The sequence below is a fragment of the Ambystoma mexicanum genome, chromosome 6q, assembly GCF_040938575.1.
Source record: "Ambystoma mexicanum isolate Mex_15411 chromosome 6q, UKY_AmexF1_1, whole genome shotgun sequence".
NCBI lineage: Eukaryota > Metazoa > Chordata > Amphibia > Caudata > Ambystomatidae > Ambystoma > Ambystoma mexicanum.
The window spans coordinates 392,537,433-392,557,773 of NC_090937.1; the positions used below are offsets into that span (position 1 = coordinate 392,537,433).

General features: G+C 43.5%; 1 protein-coding gene across 2 annotated transcripts in view; it reads left to right on the plus strand.

Annotated features, from left to right (window-relative positions):
- Positions 1–20,341, plus strand: part of SEC24B (SEC24 homolog B, COPII coat complex component) — a 2,214,138-nt gene that overhangs the window by 1,566,583 nt on the left and 627,214 nt on the right. Inside the window, exon 18 of one of the 2 annotated variants that reach the window (XM_069630875.1) lies at positions 7,324–7,434. The exons of the other annotated variant lie outside the window; for it this stretch is intronic. Within the exon in view, the coding sequence (XP_069486976.1) occupies positions 7,324–7,434 (111 nt within the window). The remainder of the gene's footprint in view (positions 1–7,323; positions 7,435–20,341) is intronic. 2 annotated transcript variants of the gene reach the window in all.

Below are 20,341 nucleotides of genomic sequence, written 5' to 3' on the forward strand. Positions count from 1 at the left end.
AATAAACCTTAAGAATCATAGATCTCATGAATGTCCCAACAGTTCCTAGCTTTGTTCAAACTTTTAGTCCGATCTTGCAATGCCAGTGTTAACTTCACACTTTATAGATTTGCTCGAGTTCAATACACAAATTTATTTCTGTTAGTGTTAACTTCACACTTTTAGTCACTGATAAATCTTAGAAATCATAAATCTCATGAGTATGCCAACAGTTCCTAGCTCAACACGTGTTTCCCCATTGATGGTATCAATGGTTCATCAGGAGATGGAACTATATTCTATCAAAAAGAAAGATATACAAGGAAAGAAAATTGCAGAAATGTGTCTACACCTTAAAAAATATATATTAAAAAAAAAGTTAACTATATGTGAATAGTTAAACATTTCTTGACTCACCCTTTTTGTTTGTGGTCATTGGATATTCTTATGTTTTCATGATGTTCTCGTTCTTCTTTAAATCAAAAAGTGTTTTTCCTTAATAATCCATATTTTGCCTGATATTTTACATTTTTATATTTATATGTGTGAAACAAATCACTAAAGGAAGAGAAGGATAAAGAGACAAATAATCTTTGTTTAGATTTTAAATTCTTCATTTTTAAAGTTTTCCCCCCAAAATGATTTTTTTGTTTGTTCTTAACATCCAGTAGATAAATAAAAGGAAATAGTTATTCTAACTTGGAGTAAAAAAATTTCAAATATCTTACCTTCTTATTTCTCTCTCTTTCTTCAAAAACCTGCTAGACCATGATAAGTTTGCAGGAGGTAACCGAGTCGAGTGATGCATGTTACAGCATTTTCTCGCGCTATTTATTTGGTTTTTCAAAGGCGTGATGACGTCATCATGCCGCGATCACGTGATTTCGCGTGGCGTGATGACATGATAACATGATCACGTTAAGCCGCGTGTTTGTCGGCCATTTTTGATTGGGAATCCAGATACGCGTTTCCTTCTTTGTTTAAATGCAAGTTTGTAATTAAAAAAAGGCTCGTGATTCTTGATTTTGTCTTTCTTTTTCCTCAGAGCTAGTTTTATTTACAAAGACTTGTTTTTATTTGTGATCCATGCGAAAGAAATGCAGTGAGCAATTCTTTTTGCTAATAATATTACAATTACTCACTTTTAGTTACAAAAATATATAAGAAGAAAGTAAGTATTTTTTAATTCAAGCTCTAGTCTATTATTATTGTTATTATTTGGTATTTGTATTTGACCTTTATCAGTAACATTTAAAATCAAGTTTTTTGCCTCAAACTACAATGTTTCTACTATTGATAACTTTCCATTTTGTTGTCAATGATCAATGTAAAAAAGGATATACACGTTTTTCATTCTAAACTCTACGTACCATCTTGCTTAGTAATTAAACTTACAACCAATTATACATTTCTGTATCAGAATTTAAACCTTCCACACATGTGCCCATGATACAAATCCATTTACATTCCTGCTTCGGCAGTAGTTCTTCTTTATTTTCTCTTCGGGGGGAGGGGGTAGCACAACTTTCTCCAAGCCGAAAATCTTTAATTCTGTCAAGTCAAAAGTGGGGTGATTTGTGATAATATGAGTTGAGATGGGGGATCAGAGATATTTGTTACGTATTGTTCGCAAATGTTCAAAAATCCTCACCTTGAATTTTCTGATTGTACTTCCAATATACAGCTTCCCACATGTACATTCAATTCCATATATTACAAACATTGAATTGCAGTTTATCATTTGATCAATAGTTTTAATTTTTCCATTTGGTAAAAGGATTTCCTTTTTTCCTTGGTGTATGAATGAGCATAATTTGCAATGTCCACATTTAAAGGTGCCTTTAATGTTAGTATGAAAAAACATTTTACTTTCGTTTGACATTGGACTAAGAAAGCTCGAACTGACTATATTTCAGATGGTTGGTGCTTTCCGAAAGCAGATGCTTGGAGAATTATCCAAATATTGTTGCAGACTTGGATCCGTAAGGAGTATGTTCCAATGTTTATTTAGTATATATTTGATTTGTTTTGCTTCTGTACTGTTCTAGGTCTTGGGGTGCTGATTTTTGGTTTATCTATAAGCAAAGAATCTCTTGAGGTTTTCTCTGCTTTACTGATTGCAGTTTTGATGATATTCGATCCATAGCCTCTCTGTTTGAATTTCTGGTAAGTTTTTTGAGCTTATCTTAATAAGTAATCGGTGTACTACAATTCCTTTTAATTCTAAGGATCTCCCCATATGGAATACTGTTGATTGTGTGCTTCGGGTGATGGGATGTTGCATAAAGGAGACTGTTTCCTGGCGATTGGTTTGGTAAAGAGTTTGGTTAGGATTTGCCCATTTTCTACAAATAGTTCCAGGTCGAGAAATTCTATATTGGTTGCACTGACTGTTTTCGTGAAAGAGAGATTGTATTGATTGTTGTTGAGATAAGTTACATAAGTATCCAGGTCTTGAGTGTTGCCTTCCCAAATGATTAGAATACCGTCTATGAATCGACCCCAAAATTTGATGTTGCTTTGGAAAAGAGGATGTGTCCCTGCATGTTTATTTTTTTTTAAAAAACATAAATAAATTTGCATAGGATGGGGCTAATTTTGACCCCATTGCGGTTCCTTGGAGTTGTTTATATATGTTATTGTTAAAAATAAAAATGTTATTGTGGAGACAAAAATGTAACATTTCAATGATCATTTGATTCTGTTCAAGATAAGAGACTGATCTTGTTTTAAGAAAATAAGTTGTACTTTCAAGACCTTTTTCATGTTGCATGCTGGTATACAGTTGAACAACATCTAAAGTAACAATCTATCGAGCTTCCTACCTTCTTTCAAAATCCATCAAACTCGGCTGAAAGAAGCCTCTGTACACTGGATGTATGGAGGGCAGTCTTGTACTTGGATCAGCGGGTGAGACACCTTCAGGTTTCTCACAGTAGGTATTCTAAACGCTGCAATGGTAGATGCTGTTAGAAAGGCATCCTTCAATGTTGCCAATTATTTGATGAAAAACAAATGTACTTTTACAGATGTTGCAACTGTGAAGGGTGCAGTGACTCCAGTAGGCGAGTCTGTTGTAAGAGATTTTGAAAACTGTCTTTGTTTGGCTGCCATATTAGGTGCTGACACTATGGCAAGGAAGGTATCTGCACTATCTGCCAACGTCCTCTGCAAATCTTTTTTTTTGCAGACATGAACTTCCTGAAATCAAATCTTTAATTCTGTCTGACAGCATCTGTGAGCTGTTGTTGTTTCAAGCTATACACCAGATTACTGAGCAGTGGTGGATAGCATGCAGTGTAAGCCTTCACATTGAATGTCTCGATTGATTTCCTACATTCTGATATGAATAACAATTTTTAGGAGATTGTTACCAATAATAAATAATGAAATAAAGATGGTAAATGCATATGTTATTCCTTGTTTATAAAAGGAGCAAATAAACCGCCCCAACAAAAATCCTGTTACACTCATGGACAACACCACCGCAGGAGCTCCCGCGTTTTGCGATTAACTACAAGTAGCTCTTGCTAACTTAACGATGGGAGACCCTGGCACTAGAAGGTTTTGATAGGGTTGAAAATGCACACAAATTGACTACGAAAGATTTTAGTGTGCTGCTCATACATAGTAGATGAGGTGCTATGTATGAGCTGGAATATTTGGGGCATGGTGAACCCTATAAAGATGCGGAAATTATTATCACATATTGAGCAACATAAAGTAGAGACCCTGTTCTTACAAGTAAATCATGCTACAGAAACGATAAATGCACAATTTGCCCACGCATAGGGGAAAATAATTCACATCGTGCTCCTCGCAATTGAGGGGTGTATTGATAATAATAAATAAATGCCTTATGTTCAGACATATTAAAACCCTGGCAGACCCCCAGTGAAATTATGTGATAGTCTATAGGAGAATCAAAGGGAGAGAAATGCTATTACTCAATACCTTTGGTCCGAATTTGAACGACCGGCAATTCTACACCAACATCATTGAGATATGGTACCAAAACTATGGGGCAGGGACTTCAATTTGATTTTACACACAGCACTCGACCGAACTGGTGCGAAGCCACGGGCCTTAATTAGAGCAGCCTGGGTGATTCTCGAGGGTATGAAGGACACCTAGATGGCCATGAATATACATATTACTCCTAGATGCACAACTTATCCTCCAGAACCCTCATGAGAGAGGTATCTTTGACCAAGATCCTCCCTAGGGGTTGGATCATTCACAGATATTTATTAGCTTGACACTTACACAACAATGAATTCAAATTGCTGGCGGTTCAAACCTGTGGCACTGCATGATATTGCATTTTCCTCCAACATCCATGATAATATAAAATGGTCATTTGAGATCAACATAGGCACTGTGAAAGAGGACGGGACCGTGTGGCAGGCCTTCAAACCATACATCAGGGGTATCACCATCTCTACAGAGTTCAGTGTTCTGAAAGCAATTAATAAAGATATACATGAGAGTGAGGTAGAAATATGTCGACTTGAAATGGAATACTCTTCTACCCCACAGAAACAACTCTGAAAAATATCAACCATGCGACTGAAAAATTGAGTATAAATGCGGGTAGGGAATTTAGGTCCTGTGGGTCCCTGTAGCCGCCGTCGCTAGGTACCAGGAAGGACACATACTCATCTAGCAGTGCAGAACAGGGGTGGCAATGGGATTCCGCATGTGGAAAATGAAGACCGTCATGTAGTTTACACCTGCAAAGAAATCCGGTATTCAAAACTTGTATACCTCACTTTTCACTAGGGGTCTACCGAAATTCGTCTTCGAGTAAGTATTCGGACGAATTTCGGTTGAAAATGAGCTATTTGGCTTCGACCGATTACTTACTTAATTATCACTCGAAGCTGACTAGTTTTGCCTACAAAATACATTAACTGCTGCTCTGACTATGTGCCTGAAATCATTCAGGCATTCCATGTTTTTCCTTTAAAAGGATCATTAAACAAACTGCCCTTCATGTGTTGGACAGACAGACTTTCATCTGTTGGTTTGCTGGGGATGCGTGAGCTGAAGCAAAGCTCTCAATATGTTTAATGTATCTCTGGTCTATCCTGTATTTTGCAGTTGAAAACCATTGAGTTGGAGCAATAGTTTATGAAGTCGCTATTGGAAAATTGTATTTTCTTTAAGAGCTTATTGATTTGCTGATGGCTTTTGTCAGAAATCTGAAAGTTGCAGTTTCCAATCCCACCAAATCCAAATAATATAATTAAATGGATTAACGCATACATTGCAGAGATTCTAGTAAGTTCCAAAGCCTGAGTAAAATAGTTCAGGGGTAGTGTGCCTGCAACAAAGAACTGTATTCAGCCTGCAGGCCAAGATTATAAAGCAAGTAAAATGGCTCAGTGAGAAGTGTGACTATGGCAAATATTTGCTTGTAATATCAAAACATGGGTTACGATTCGTGCCCTCCAACTTTCTCATGTTGCCAAAATGAGTACCTTTGATGTTACAATGAGCGTGTCTATATTTCTTTAACCAAAATGCCCCAGTCTGTGGCAGCAGAAATATTCCTCCCAAACATTCGCAATTTAAAAAAGATGGATATCTGTGTAATAAAGATAAGGAGATATAAGTTTACAATTTAGAAACATTGAACCAATGGCACCTCAAAAAGTTCCTCAAATCCCAAAAGTTCTGGATGGTCACTTTGCAGTACATGCTCGACCAGCTGGAGGAAGGGGATTTTCTGACAACTCTTGACTTGAAGGATGCTTACTTCCACCTCCCCATTCATCGCAAGCACCGGAGGTTCCTGCGTTTTGTCATCCAGGGAAGACATTACCAGTTCAAGGCCCTTCCCTTTGATCTAAAATCGGCTCTGGGGGTGTTCACCAAATGCTTGTCCCCTATGGCAGCGCATCTACGCTGCAAGGGAATCCACATCTACCCTTACCTGGATAATTGGCTCATTCGGTCCCGCTCCTATGCTCTGGCAACTCCGCACACAGTAGAGACCATCCAACTTCTGATGTTGCTAGGCTTCTCGATCAACTATCTGAAGTCCTGCACAGTACCACCTCAGAATGCTCTGTACCTGGACACCCAACTCAACACATTCTTGTGTCTGGCGACCCCCTCCGAAGAGAGGGTGAAGACCATCCTGGGAAAGGTCCAATGGCAGCGCCCGTTGTAACAATCTGGTCAATCCAGTCCCTGCTGGGTATGATGTCGTCTTGCATCCATCTGGTCCCCTTTTGCAGGCTTTGGAAGAAACCCCTTCAAGAATTTCTGGATTCCAGGTGGCAGCAAGTCACCGACACATGGACAGACAAGATCGCCCTCAATCGGGCATTCCTTCAAACCCTGCAATGGTGGTCAGTTTGTCCACAACTCACACGGGGAGCTCTCTTTCAGATCCCTCCATACCAGGCTACAGTCACGTCCAATGCCTTGCTGGAAGGTTGGGGAACCCACACAGGACATTCTCGCGCCAGATGCCTCTGGTTCCCAGAAAAAAAGGAGTTGCACATAAACTTCCTGGCACTGCGGGCGGTGGGCCCTCAAGTCTTTCCAGCCTCTGCTCCCAAGGAAAGTGGTGTGGGTCTTCACGGACAACAGCTCCACCATGTTTTACATCAGGGAATGGGGCAGGACACACTCCCCCACTCTCTTCCTGGGAGTCCAGTCTCTATGGAACCGGGACCCTCTTCAGTGAATGCTTCTTGTCCATTTTCGCCTGGCAGTCATCATGGACACCACTGTCGACTCTAAGCAGGGAGCTGCTTTCCTACCACAAATGGATGCTTCAGCAAGTGTCGCGCCTCTTCAGTGAATGGGGTCTTCCTCAGATCGGCCTCTTTGTGACAGCTGCCAACTCCAAATGTCAGAGGTTTGCCAGCAGATATCCTCAGCCGAGGAGCCTGCGGGATTCCTTCTCGTTCCCCCTACGAGAGTCTCTTCCTATACGATTTCTCTCCAATTCCACTGCTACTATGTGTGATCAACACACTGAGACTTTGCCACTGTAGGATGGTCCTCATTGCACCTGTGTGGCCAAGGCAAATCCGGTACTCGAACCTTCTCCATCTGTCGGTGGTTCCGACCATCCAACTGCCTCCACTTCCCAACCTCCTCTCCAAAGAAGGTGGTTCAATCCTGCATGGCCCATGCTGGAGAACAAGAGTTGCAGGTAAGAACTTGCACCTTACCAAACTGTATTTTTTTATTTTGCTAAGTCACGTTGTGCTTTTTAACAGTTATCACTTATCAAGAAAATCTTTAGCATTTTTAAACCCAAATACTGAAATGTTTTATATTTTCTAAACATTTTACAATAAGTTATTCTCATTCTCTTGCAAGGTGAACGACGAATTCGAGTGCACACACTTTGTTTGCCTGTTGTTAATTCTCTATCAGAGGTCTATGCAGGATCTGATGTGCAAGCAATCATCTGCCTTTTGGCAAATATGGGTGAGTAACGTTGATAAATGGATGTGCTTTTGAATATGAAGAGTTCTTGTAGTTCAATATGTAAATGACTGTGCTAAAAGAAAGGTTAACCTAGTTCAATGTGGTTATTAAGAGAGTGGAGGAATTAAGCTTGGCTACATACTGTTCTTTATGTAGCATTCTGTTTTGAGACTTCTCAGTTGCCCTCCTGTTTTTCTTGACAATTTGTATGTCCTGCTAAATATTTGTGCTATGCTTCATCAGTAGAAATGCCAGTAGCTGCTCATCTCAGTTACTTGATTTTTACATCTGAAATGTGCTTTTGAAACTTTGAGTTATGCTACTGTTACTGCCATGCATGCACACTACAAGTCACCTCTCCTTACCTGGCCCCTGCATTGTGCAGGAATGCAACTTTCATTCTCCAGCCTTTGGTTATATCGTTGTGTGGCGACGGGGATAGGGGCACAATTGAAACTGTAGGCTAGGTGTGCTCCAATGTATTAAGGGGTTCATGAGTGCGGTGTTGCACAACACAAAGGTTGGCTGCTTCAATACTAAGTCTAATGAACAGAATTGCCAATTATAAGAAAGCACCTTCAACTTTTTGGTACGAAGGGCTTCCAAGCATCTTTATATATACAGCTGAGTATATGTATGTGTGTATGTTTGTCCGGCTATACAAATCCACACTGTTGTACCGACATCCACCAAGTTTTGAATGGATTCCTCTTTTGTCTGGGGCAAGATCGTAGTCTGTTTGGATGCAAAACTCTTAAATGCAAAAAGAATGTGGGAAACAAATTACATTTTTAATGTTCTTTTATCGCGCCATTCCAAATAATGGGAAATGGCAAGGTTACTGTTTACTTAAGTTCATTCACGAGAAGAGAGCACAATCAATCATTTTTTCAGAGCAAACTGAAGCAAGACTTGCTGACATGAGGACAAGAGCAACATCCTCCAGGGCACATGAGACACCAAAGCAAACTGAATTACTTTTATTGCGCCACTACAAATATCGGAAATGGCAAGGTTATAGTTTACTTAATTACATTTACAAGAAGAGAGCACAATCAATCTTTCTTGCGCATTTTCTCAAATGTGCCGAAACCATTGAGTGACTGCAACATGCCGCACAAAAAACGAACATCACTTGGAAAAGCTCCATCTGATGCAAAGCGAAAATCAATATCAAGACCTTCTGAAACACAACAACAAACAGCAGCACAACTGGCTGACATGAGGACAAGAGCAACATCCTCCAGGGCACATGAGACACCACTCAATCAGGACACGGGCAATGCCGGGTACCCCAGTTAGAGGATTATTTAAAAATGGGTCCTTTTCCACTGAAGCCATGTGTTACATGCTTTGTTTGATTCCTTTAATTCATAGTGTTGCTGTGCTCATTAGCTTCCTTGTTCTGCCTTTCTTTTATTTCTGTCTCCTGATTCCTTATCTCACCTGCTTATGCAGAGGACATTCCTGCTGCTTGGAGTCTATTACGAGGGTTTTTCAAAGTCATTGCCTGTGGTGGCAGGACCTAGAACAGCCAACATAGGCTTAGCAGTTTTAAACACAAACCTAGCTGAGCAAAGCCACTTTCTTAAGTAGTGTTGGCCAAGCTGCAAGGCTAAACTAAGACTGAAGGGTCACTGTTGTGTAGTACAGTTAACACTTAGTAAAACTGATAAGGAGACTTGCTACACTGTATCCATTGTTGGGATGGTAGGGGGGTGGGAGGAGGGAATATCATGAATGTTTGTATTTACCTTTGAAAAACAAAAAATAAAGTTGTTAAACATTATCTTTTTTTAAAAAACTGATAAGGAGAAACCTCACACAGATAAGTTATACAAATAACACTATTTCAATACTACATTAGGGCACACTTTAAATATTTCAACATAAGTTCTTTAGAAACTATTTACAAATCAGTTTGGTAACCCACTATGGGTTTCACACTACTTAAGATCACAAGCAGTTATTCGAACCATAAATGCGTTCACCTAAAGTATGGAGAACATATGCTAAACCCACATCAAAACATAGACTTTGTAATTATAGGGCACTCTGCACCATATACTAAAACATGATAAGTCCAACCCTAACTAGTACCAACTCTCTGGTAGTCTTTTAGGTGTCTCAAAAGTGTCCTTATTGAAGAGTTGAGCAGTCCAGGAGGGGTCCACACATCTAGTGCAGCAAAAGTACTAAACCTAGCTAGTGCAGAGCAGATTCTAGAAGCAAAATATGGATTTAGAAGTCTTAAATCAGTGTGAAGTGAAAGGAGAAACAGCTACTAATTCTGGGTTCCAAAGGATGACCCATAGAAGTACTGACCCGAACACCACCTTCCTGGCCCAGCCCTGGATAGTGCTAAGGTAAGTAGGACTTTGTACCCAATGCAAACCCAATGTGGTAGGGGAGCAGTTCAAGAAATCAGGCCCGGACCACTAGAACTTTAAGAACAGTCCCAGACAATAGCAACTCTCTATGGAACCCGACTGGAGACAAATGTAGGAGCCAGCCGTGCCGGCCGCAACTCAGGCCATCTGGTCCGCCGGCCGCGACTCAGGCCATCTGGTCCTACTCCCCGGGCCAGATGGCCTTGCGCCCCGCCGGCTGCGCCTGCCCCAACCCCACCGCCCGGTGGCACTGGCTTAAGGTTCCATCCCCACGCTCGGGGGTGGGGGGGCTTAAGCCGCCGCCTCTCTTCCCCGTCCTGTCCGGGGGCTTAAGGCACCAACCTCATGCGCACTCAGGCCCGGGCCTGGTAGACACTTCCACACCGACTATTAGGGCACTTGGAACATTCAAACTAATAGTGAACAGCCAGCCTTCCAGAATATGCCCAGCAATATCCAAGTCCCTGGAGGAGTATGGACTGGGGGCTCATATCCCCTCCTCTCCACTTCCTGCCAGCATGCACAAAGGAGAACCTTCACAGCTTCTTGTAAGAAGCCCACCAAGTTGCATGAAGAGATCTTTTCCCCACCTGGCAAGGTAGGACGTCCAACAAAGGACAAGCCATCTTGAACAGGACTTCAATCAAAAGGAAAATCCATTTGAAAGCTAAAATGGTAGTCCGGAATAATGCATCTGCAAAAAGGGTAAGAATGTAACGATTGCCACCAGCGTGTTCATAGGATGCCTGGAAAGTAGCAAAAAGAATACTTGGAACAAAGAAAAGGTGACACACATTGTCCCCACAGCACCTGATGGAAGATGGCTTGTGCTGTAAAGGTAGAAACATGTTATAAAAGGAGATGACTATGCCTGTGCTGGTACGCCTTTGGTGTAACCAGTGTTTCCAAAACACATTGCAAAAGGGACCCTAGGTCACCCTGACAGCACACCACATAAGGTGGGATGGAAGGGGGAGGGCGGCCATAGGAAAGTATGGATGCTCACACAAAGGGGAGAGGTCTCCCACGCTGGAACCTTAAGAAAAGGGCCCAGTATCCCCAGAAGAGCGAAGTTCAGGAGGCGAGTAAGATAAGTAGGTCTCGCTCAACTTCAAAGCCAGTCAATGAACTAAATCCCAGTGAGTCCAGCAATGGTGCTGGGAGGTTTGAGACAGAGAGGGTGAGATTTGCAAAAATAAAATCTGCTCCTCAGTCTCATTGCTGAGATGACTTGCTGTCAGCACCTTTCTGAAATGTCATTCTTCCTGCAGAAGCTTGTCCTGCTATCTGTTTTTTCTTCTGTGCCGTCACATCTTTTGGGTGCAGGCACAATGCTCTTTGTATCTCGGAACATGGAAGGTGTTAACTGCAAATAATCAAGTAAACTAAAAAAGAACAGGTAAGGCCAGCAAATCGCACTTCAATTGTTTAAACTGCTTTTTAGAGGTGTTTTTTTGATCGGCCTATTATTTGCATTGGCAGTTAACCAGCATTACATATTTCCATAATGTGCATGCTTTTTGATAACGGTTCATCATCACAACCCCAGAAATCATGTTCAAAACCTGTCATTTTAGCAGCCCATTTTCATAATTGGTGGTCTTTTCCCGAAAGCTAACAAGTGCATGAACCCTAACGTTCTAGCTCCTGTGGCTCTTTCATCAAATTGTCCATATCTTTAATTTGTTAAGCCTTGTCTAGAACACCACCACCAGACAGTCTAAAAATATATTATGGCATAGTTCAAACGGACCATTTAAAAGAAAACCCCTCTCCGCTTGAGGATTGTATATCAGCTCAATTGTAATTTTTTTGTCAAGGCTTTTATGGTTTGTCACTTGACCTTGAACCCTCCATAAAGAGAAAACTGTTAATAAAATAATATAAAACATTTCATAACATGGGAAGCATTATGAAATTAAGCCTACGTGTCCAGTAGTGACTTGGCGTTTATCCCTATTTAAAAGCATATGTATTGTAAGCATCTGCATAGCCAATAGCCAACTGCTAAAACCTCAATTTTCGAGCAACAATGGCTAGATATGCAGGCTCAATCATCTATATCAGGAATGAGTACCTGGCAAGGGGTGTGTGGCAGCCCAGTCCCAGTCAATGAGAAGGCTCAGAAGGGGGTCTTTACCACACTGGTAAAGACCCAGCTCTAAGCCTCCTCAGAGCAGGAGGCTGCAATCGTACTCACCGGGAATAAGTTAAGTGCACTCCCTGTGTCTCCACCCCCCTTTCCACATATTTAAGCCCTCCTCCACCCCTTACCCACTTACCTTGTACTGCATTGTCCCTCGCTGGAGCAGGGAACAGTAGTGTTCCCGGCACATCCCTGTTTCCTGAATGGCCACCATGGAAAGGGAGAAGGGACTATGATTACTTCCCTTCTCCCCGATCCATTGGAGCCATATTTTTGTAGGTTTATCGCAAGCTTAGAAACTGCAAGCGCACCGTTTCTCAGCTTGTGATAAGAACACTATTAACATCCCAGTACAACATGCCGGGGTACTAATAGTAATATAACCAGAAAGGGGGGAGCATTACTGGTGAGGTAGTGCCCGGGGCAGCAGTTCGAAGCCTGAACGAAGAAACACTGATCCTTTTAGTCTGAGGAGTTGCTGACTCCCACCATGCAATTTACAGGCAATAAAAGGTAGTTTGTTTTACAACCTTGTAAGGAAAGACCTCGGAAAACACAAGCTCACTTTCTTTGAAACATTTTTGACATTAAAAACATTTTTGTAAGAAAATGATTTTTCACCAAACAGCATTTACTTTGGGCTTCCAAGCAATAGTGTTATTGTGAATGTAGGTGTTTTATTAATACTTATTTGCTCAGCCTTTCTCCTGTTATGTGCCAAAATCTCACCGGATTTATTTATTAACACTTGGCAACAACACAGCACCATGCAACCAGCACATAGGTACACAGGTGGTACAATTCAGTTAGAATTACAGACTGTATAATCTGCTGAAACATTCATATTGGGTATATCAGAATTGGCACAAGACCTGCTTGATCCCTGAGGCAGTGTTGAAAGTCCACCCATATGACCTTGGGTCTACTGCTAGAGTGCGCCAACGACACATAAACCTCCTCAGGCTCATTGGCCAAGATGACATCGTTTAGCCACTCCTGGCATTTCGGTGGATCGCGGCTTGTCCATTGAGTAGAATGCATCTCCTTACAAGTAATAGATCCAAGTTTAAAATAACGACCTTTCATCTCAGCCATTTTGCCAACATACCCCAATATACAAATTACTGGAGAGAAATCTATCCGTAGTGCAATAACTTCAAGTAGGATCCGGGTCACCCACTCCTGGTTTTCGCGCAGCTTGGGCCATGAGTACAACATACAAAGCAGTCCTGCATCCTTCTCGATGCACCTGGGGCATCTGCCCTCACACTCTGCACTGAACTGCCAGTCTTTTGATGGAGGATAGTGCAGCCTGTTAACAATCTTAAGCTCTATGAGTAAGAACCTTGAATTATAGGAGACTTTCTTGGTTAAGCTACATATACCAGACCACTGCTGATCCGTGAGCTACACCTGACAATCTTTCTTGCTTCAGTTTATTGTCGAGCCCAACCTCTCCAGCCCCCACCTTATGCAAAGATGAAACACCTAACTTCACCAGGTGCTCTTCCGGGAAAGTAGCCCATCATGCTCTGAAAGCTGATCTCATTCTGCAGTAGTACATTCATTGAAGGGGGAGTGCCCCCTATGATGCCCCTAATAACCTCCCAGTCGGGAAACCTCCCCTGGTATACATGTCACCCGTCCTGTGTATGCCACCGGCTGTCCAACTTCACTCCAGCGAGGGAGCCAGCAAGGGCACCCGCCATAGCAGTGCACCTCTAAAATAAAGAACATCTACACCCGGTATATGGAGTAGTCTTTTCCGCGCACTGCTCGTTGCAGCCAGTGGGTCCAGAGCTTCCCTAGATCTATACTGCCCACCATATAGAAGAGAGTGCAAAGGGGTCCCCCCTGCAGCACTAATTTGCAACTGGACATGCAGTGAGGTATCCCCCCGTTCTTCCCATTACATAGCATACAGACCCTGCGCAGCTAAATAATATTACTCGTAGTGAGGGCCCATGAGTCCACTCTAATACATGGGCGAGTTAGAGTTGTCCAGCCCTTTCTAGCCACGCGATTGCCCCATATTAAGGACCCACTCATGGACTGCAACTCCTTAAAGTAAGCCCGCCAAGTCAGGATGTTGTTAAACGAGTACAATAATTTAGGCAACACATTCATCTTCAGTAATGCGAGTCTTCCCATCAGCGACATTGGTATCCTAGACCATCTATTCAGTATAATCCGCAATTGCGACACATAATTGGTGTAATTCAACCAAATTGTATCAGCCAGAGATCTGGCAACCGCTATCCCCAAATATTTCATAGTTTGCCACTACTTTCAAACTCTGCATGCACTTCAGCTGATGTTATAGTAAAATCAGTGCAGGGGGAACACCTCTGTCTTATCCCTATTAAGATGTAGCCTTGAAAACCTCCTGAAGCCCTGAGCCGCTTCAAGAATCCTGGAAACATGCTCGAATGGATCCCGGACATACAGCAATAGATCTGCATAAAGTGATGCAAGAGACTGGGGACCACCTAGCCTGAGGCCACCATGCCTATAACAATCTCTCCATTTATCTGCTAGCGGTTCTATAACCTGAGCAAACAAAAGCAGTAAGAGTTGGGTACCCCTGTCTTTTACCACCTTCCAGGTTTATGGGGGAGGATAGCGTGCCATTTGTGCAAACCCTAGCAGTTGGAGCCTCATACAATATCCTAATTCATTGATTGAAATCGAGGGCCAAGCCAAGCCCATAATAATCAAGTATCTGAAACAAAAAGGGCCAGTACACTGTGTCAAATGCTGTAACCATGCCCAGCAATATAGCCATTGCCCTTGATTCTGGTGTGACCACAGACATCACATTGTATAGTCTGCGTAAATTGAGGGCCATGGCCCTGCAAGGAATGAACTCACATTGGTCCCTGTGTATTAAGTAGAGCATCAGCGGAAGCAACCCACCCCCAATAACCTTTGAAAAATGTAACGTCTACATTTATTAAGGATAAAGGACGATACGATGCACAATCACTCAGCGCATTATCCAGCTTCAATAATAGAATAATCACTGCCTCTTGCAGCGACTCCCACAAAAGCCCAGCCTCCAGTGCTGCTTCCCATAGTTGCAGTAAGTACGAGGCCAGCACTGTGTGAAACTCTTTATACAACTCCACACAAAGCCCATCGGACCCAGGAGCCTTCCTACCTGGCAAACCCCATGATCGCCTCCCTTAACTCCTCAGCAATCAAAGGTTGCTCTAGAGTCTCCGATGCCTCATTGATAACTGGGAAGTCAGTATCTTATGGATGTAGTCACCTATCGCTTCCCGCGTCACCTCACCCTTTGGCTGGTACAATGCAGTATAGTACTCATGGAACACAGAGTTTATGTCGTCCTCCGTATAAATACGCTCGCCAGAATCTGCATCTATATACACTACAGGGGTCCGCCCGCCTTCCCTACTAATTCATCTCGCCAAGTGACGAACTGGCTGATCTGCTCCCCCATATCCATGAGCCATCCCCGGCCTGTCTAATAGCCGAAGCTGACGAGCCGCAAGCTCCCTGAATGTGTCCAACTCCCTTAAATTCCAACATTAAACCTGGGGTAGGTGTATGATCATACCTCTCCTGCAGAACACCCAGCATATGTTCAGATTCCCATATGTTCCGCCTCACAGCTCCAAGAACACATTTAGCCGCCATCACCATACCTCTTACGTATTCCTTAAACATTTGAAAAAGAATTGCTATAATGGAGACAGAACCCACATTCTCTGTAAAATAGTGATCAATGCTTTCGGAAAGAGTGAGTGTGGATATCCTTTTGGCTGCATAGTGGATGCTGCTGGCCTATTATGGCCCCCTTAATACGTCACTGCCAAGTTTTGGGATATTTATTGGGAGGTCTTCATGAGTGGGGTGCTGGTCTGGGTGCTCTTCGGCCTGGTGCACATCCCCTAGAGGGCCGTGATTCTGACCAACCACCGATTTGGTCACCTTGCACTGCCTCTAGACTGCTGTTGTGTGTATATATAGTGGCCAGTATGTCCTAGAGTGGACATGAGAGCTGGGGCAGCTGGAGGAGCTCCTAAAGGGGGCAGCCCAGACAAAGGTGCTGCAGCCTCAACGTCCATGGGGCGAATGGCCTGGCCGGGGCCTCGCAGTCTGTAATCGGTGGGTGGCGTACACCAAGGAGTCACTGCTGGGGCTGGTTCTAGGGACCTTGAAATGTTTGTGAGTGCCACAGCGGAATATCAAGAAGCTCTATTGAACTCTGCCGGGGCATGATACCACTGGGGCACACCAAGACCATACGGACGCAGCTGAAGCGGAGCAACTCTTTCACAAATACGCCTCCCATTGCATCATGGTCTATACCAAAAAACAAGCCAAAATGGATCAATTTGCTAGGGCGGAACAAAACCCCTCATCTCTGGCCCCGCTCCCCAGCCCCTCTCTGCTGCATGTTTACACCCTTAATCAAACTCTGCTGGCACTCAAGAACAGCACGGACAACCTCAGTGCGAAAATCGACACCCTTACCTGTAAGGTTGATATCTCTGCAGTGCAAATTGATAACTTATGTGGACGCGTGATGGAGGCGGAGCAGAGGATCAGTGAGGATTAATGAGGATGAGGATAAGGTGGCGGTTCTATAAAAAAGGGAGGTAGCTAACCTGCAACAAAGAGTCAAAGTGGTGGCAAAAAATGATGACCTTGAGGGAAGATCATCAAGAAGAAACATACGCATTCTGGGAGTGCTCGAATCCACCCCTGTCGATTAATATGGAAAGGTTTGTGGAGAAACTATTGCTGCAAGGCCCCCTAGTGTCCTGTATGTTCCTGGTAGAACGAGCGCACTACTCCCTGGCGACCAGACCTCCCCGGGTCCTTGAGTGTCCTTTGATTGCAAGAATGTTTAATCTGCGTGCCTCCACGGATAAGGGCGAACTATGCTGGGACTCTGCAACAATCCGTCTCTACCCAGACTTCAGTCTGCAAGTGCAGGAACAAAGCAAAACCTTTCAGGAGAAAGGAGGTCTGGTATTCAATCTTAGGGTGGTCCATGAGGGCGAGGCTGTGTTCTTTGTGTCCCCGGAGGCTGCGTAACGTATTACCTTATGACTCCCGGACCCAGGCAGCTTGCCTCGCTGCTCACCCTGCTGACGGCCTAATGCACCAAGGGGGAATGTTATGTTTCATTATTTTGTGTAATGCAAATATGCTATGATGAGCCTCGCGTCACATGGATCCCATTCAGCTGCCGTCGGCTCCTCGTTTCCGCAGTCACTGCGGGTTGAATTGGTTTGTTCTATGGGATTGTTAGGGGGAGTGAAGGGGTTCAGGGAGGGGAAGCCAGTATTTTATTTGTTTCTGGCGTGGGTGGGGTGGTTGTTGGGGTGGGGGAGTCATGAATGGCAGTACAGAAACGTCTGCACCTTCCCTGTGCGGGATTAGATTTCTTTTAGGTTGGGGTTTAGGCGACGGTGGCCCAAACTGCCTCCCCAGCCAGCAGAGGATGGCAGACCCAGAGAGATGCTGGTAATGTATAGGTGGGGCAAGGGCCCATCACAGTAATGACTTAGAATATTTGGGGGTTCACCTACCAAAAGAAATTCAGACTGATCACAAACTATGCGAAAAACCACCAATGCAACCTATGTCTACAAGAGACTCATCTAGCTAATGACTGCAAGATCCCTAGTGTCCCCAAGGGGGTGGTACAAAGTTATGGCTCCTCATTCTCCACTCACTGTAGAGGGATAGACTTTCACTTGCATGCCCAGATTCGGGATTAGGGGTGATATTTGATCTTGGTGGGGGAATGTTAGGGGCTGCAGGTATTGCTTCTAAACGTATATGCTCCGACCCTTGACGATCCAGAGTTCATTCAGACTTGTGCCAACCACTTGCATCAGTTCCCCAATTACGAGGGGAGTTGGGTTAGGGACTTTAATGTGGCAGTATCCTTGGATCTGGATAGATCATCCACGGCTCAAATTACATTCCCCAAAGTAGCTGCTAAGTGGGCGACTATAGCTGAATACCATGAGCTTTATGATGCATGGCCATATATGCACCCCACAGACCGGGAGTACTCATTATTCAAGTGTACATGGTAGCTTCTCCAGAATTGACTTTGTGATTGTCTCTGCGAACATCACCAGGACGATCATGGATAATAAGATACTACCCTGGATGGTGTCTGAACACTCCCATGTGGTAGTATCCTTCCCTGGGTCCCCTCGGGCCCCCAGACACTTATGCTGGTGATTCAGAGCGCGCTTCCCGGAGGACAACTTTGATCAGGATATACAAACCTTCTTTCTGACTGTCGGTTCCGTCCTGGACCCTGCAATTGCGTGGACATCCTTCAAGGTATATATCAGGGGGTGCTGTACCTCTACGGAAGGGGGTTTGGGGGGGTATTGGAGGGGGTTACTGAAATCGGTCCCTGGGTCTATGGCACGGTTGGAGGAAGAAATTAAGGCACTTTGGGATTGGGTTGACCTTTCTCTTGTGGGTCCCCCTGCTCTATATGGCACCTAGCAACATTAAGTAAACCCCAATCTGTGATTCCAGAAAAAGTATAAGCCTTCGCCCAGCAACCTGGACGGAGGGAGGACAGCACTGCTTCCAAAGGTTGCTTTGTGGTTAAAATGTAATCTTTTTTGAAAAGCAAAATTCAAACGTCAATCTACATATATAGATATACACAGGCACGGATGGACACAATATTTAATCTTGACGTCCGTGCCTCAAAGGGAAGATACATTTGTTACAGTGGAAAACAAAATGAAGCAATTATGCATACAGGCAAATCTACAAAACGAGGGGAGGAAAATGTCCCCACCAGCATCCTTCCACACAACAATCGCATCACATTCACACCCATCATACTCAACATATATGAAAAAGATAAAAATAAAGTGAAATAACATAACATGGCAGAAAAACGATTGTGAATGAACAATGTTGCTACTACTTGTAGGTGATATATACAATTGATCTACTTCACTGCAGCAAACCTGAGACTGAACAGTTTTTTAAGGTAAATGTGTAGGTCTCGCTGATGGGACTGAACAATTGTAGTGTAGTGTTTTCACATGAGAGAAACAAAGGACTATCTAATGGCTCCTAGGTTGAAGAACTGTCAACTTGAGGTTTGGGCTACATAGGTCTCCAGCGAAGGCCAGGACCGGCCCTCTTCAGGACAGTACATGTGGAGGTTAGGGGGTTATTTTTTTCCAAAAATTGGATACGATCTATAGGGGGATAAAAAGACACATGTATGATGGTTTAGTACGCATGCAATGTTCACACCACAAAGTTGTTCAAACATAATCACTAAAAATAACTCCAATCAGTTAATACAGCAAAGTGCATTTAAACTAGAAGAGACCCTCTGCTATCAAGGGGAGCCGATCCCATCTCAGAACAAAGTGTGTGAAAAAACGCATGCACACTGTGGCACGTAATGAGAAATTGTGGAGTGAAAATATTCATGCTCATGAGGTGGTTTGATTGTAAGAAATGAACTCAAAAGGTATATAAACCAAACTAACAGGCTGCTTCCTGAACTGTTACTGTTGGCTGCATGCAATGAAACCATCATCTCACTGTATGCTGACGACATGCTCTTATGTGTCAAAAACCCTAGACAAGACTTGCTGTTTCTGGGATCTCTCGGGACTAAATATAAATTGGTCCAAGTCAGAAATACTCCAGCTCTCACCTGGTGTGCACAGGCCAATGTGGGTGACACCTTCAGATGGTGTCCTTGGGTATTCGGTATTTGGGGATACAAGTGGCGCCGTGCTCGACGGCACTCTATGCCAAGAACTATGCAGCAGTTCTAGAACATCTGGAGAGTAGGGTGGAGATGTGGGTATTGCTGCCCATATCACATGCTGCCTGGATATCGTTAGCCAAGATGGTGATACTCACGGAACTCATATTTTCAATTATATGCCTATCATATCATGCCCCCTGTCTACTTCTGGACTAGGCTGAAGAAGTTAATGATACAATTGGTCTGGGTGGTTAACAGGATAGGGTTTCTTATGGCGTATTGACTCAACCATACGAGAATGATGGCATGGAATACCCGGACAAGTATGGGTACTATGGGTACTATCTTGCTGCACAAATGCAGTACGCTGTGTGGTGGTGGTCACCTTCCTTGGAACTTCCACATGTTCCGCTAGAGAAAGCGATCTCCCACCCAAATGACTTGAGGGGCCTGCTGTGGATGGTGGGGGGGGACTAGAGGCCGTAGTAAAGTCGGAAATTCAACCGTTGGATACCATGTGTAAGGCCTGGAACTGCCTGAAGTGAACGGTTGGGGAGGGGATGCTGTATTCACCAGCCTTCTCCATTCATAAGGTACGAGCAGTGCCTATCACATTCGAAA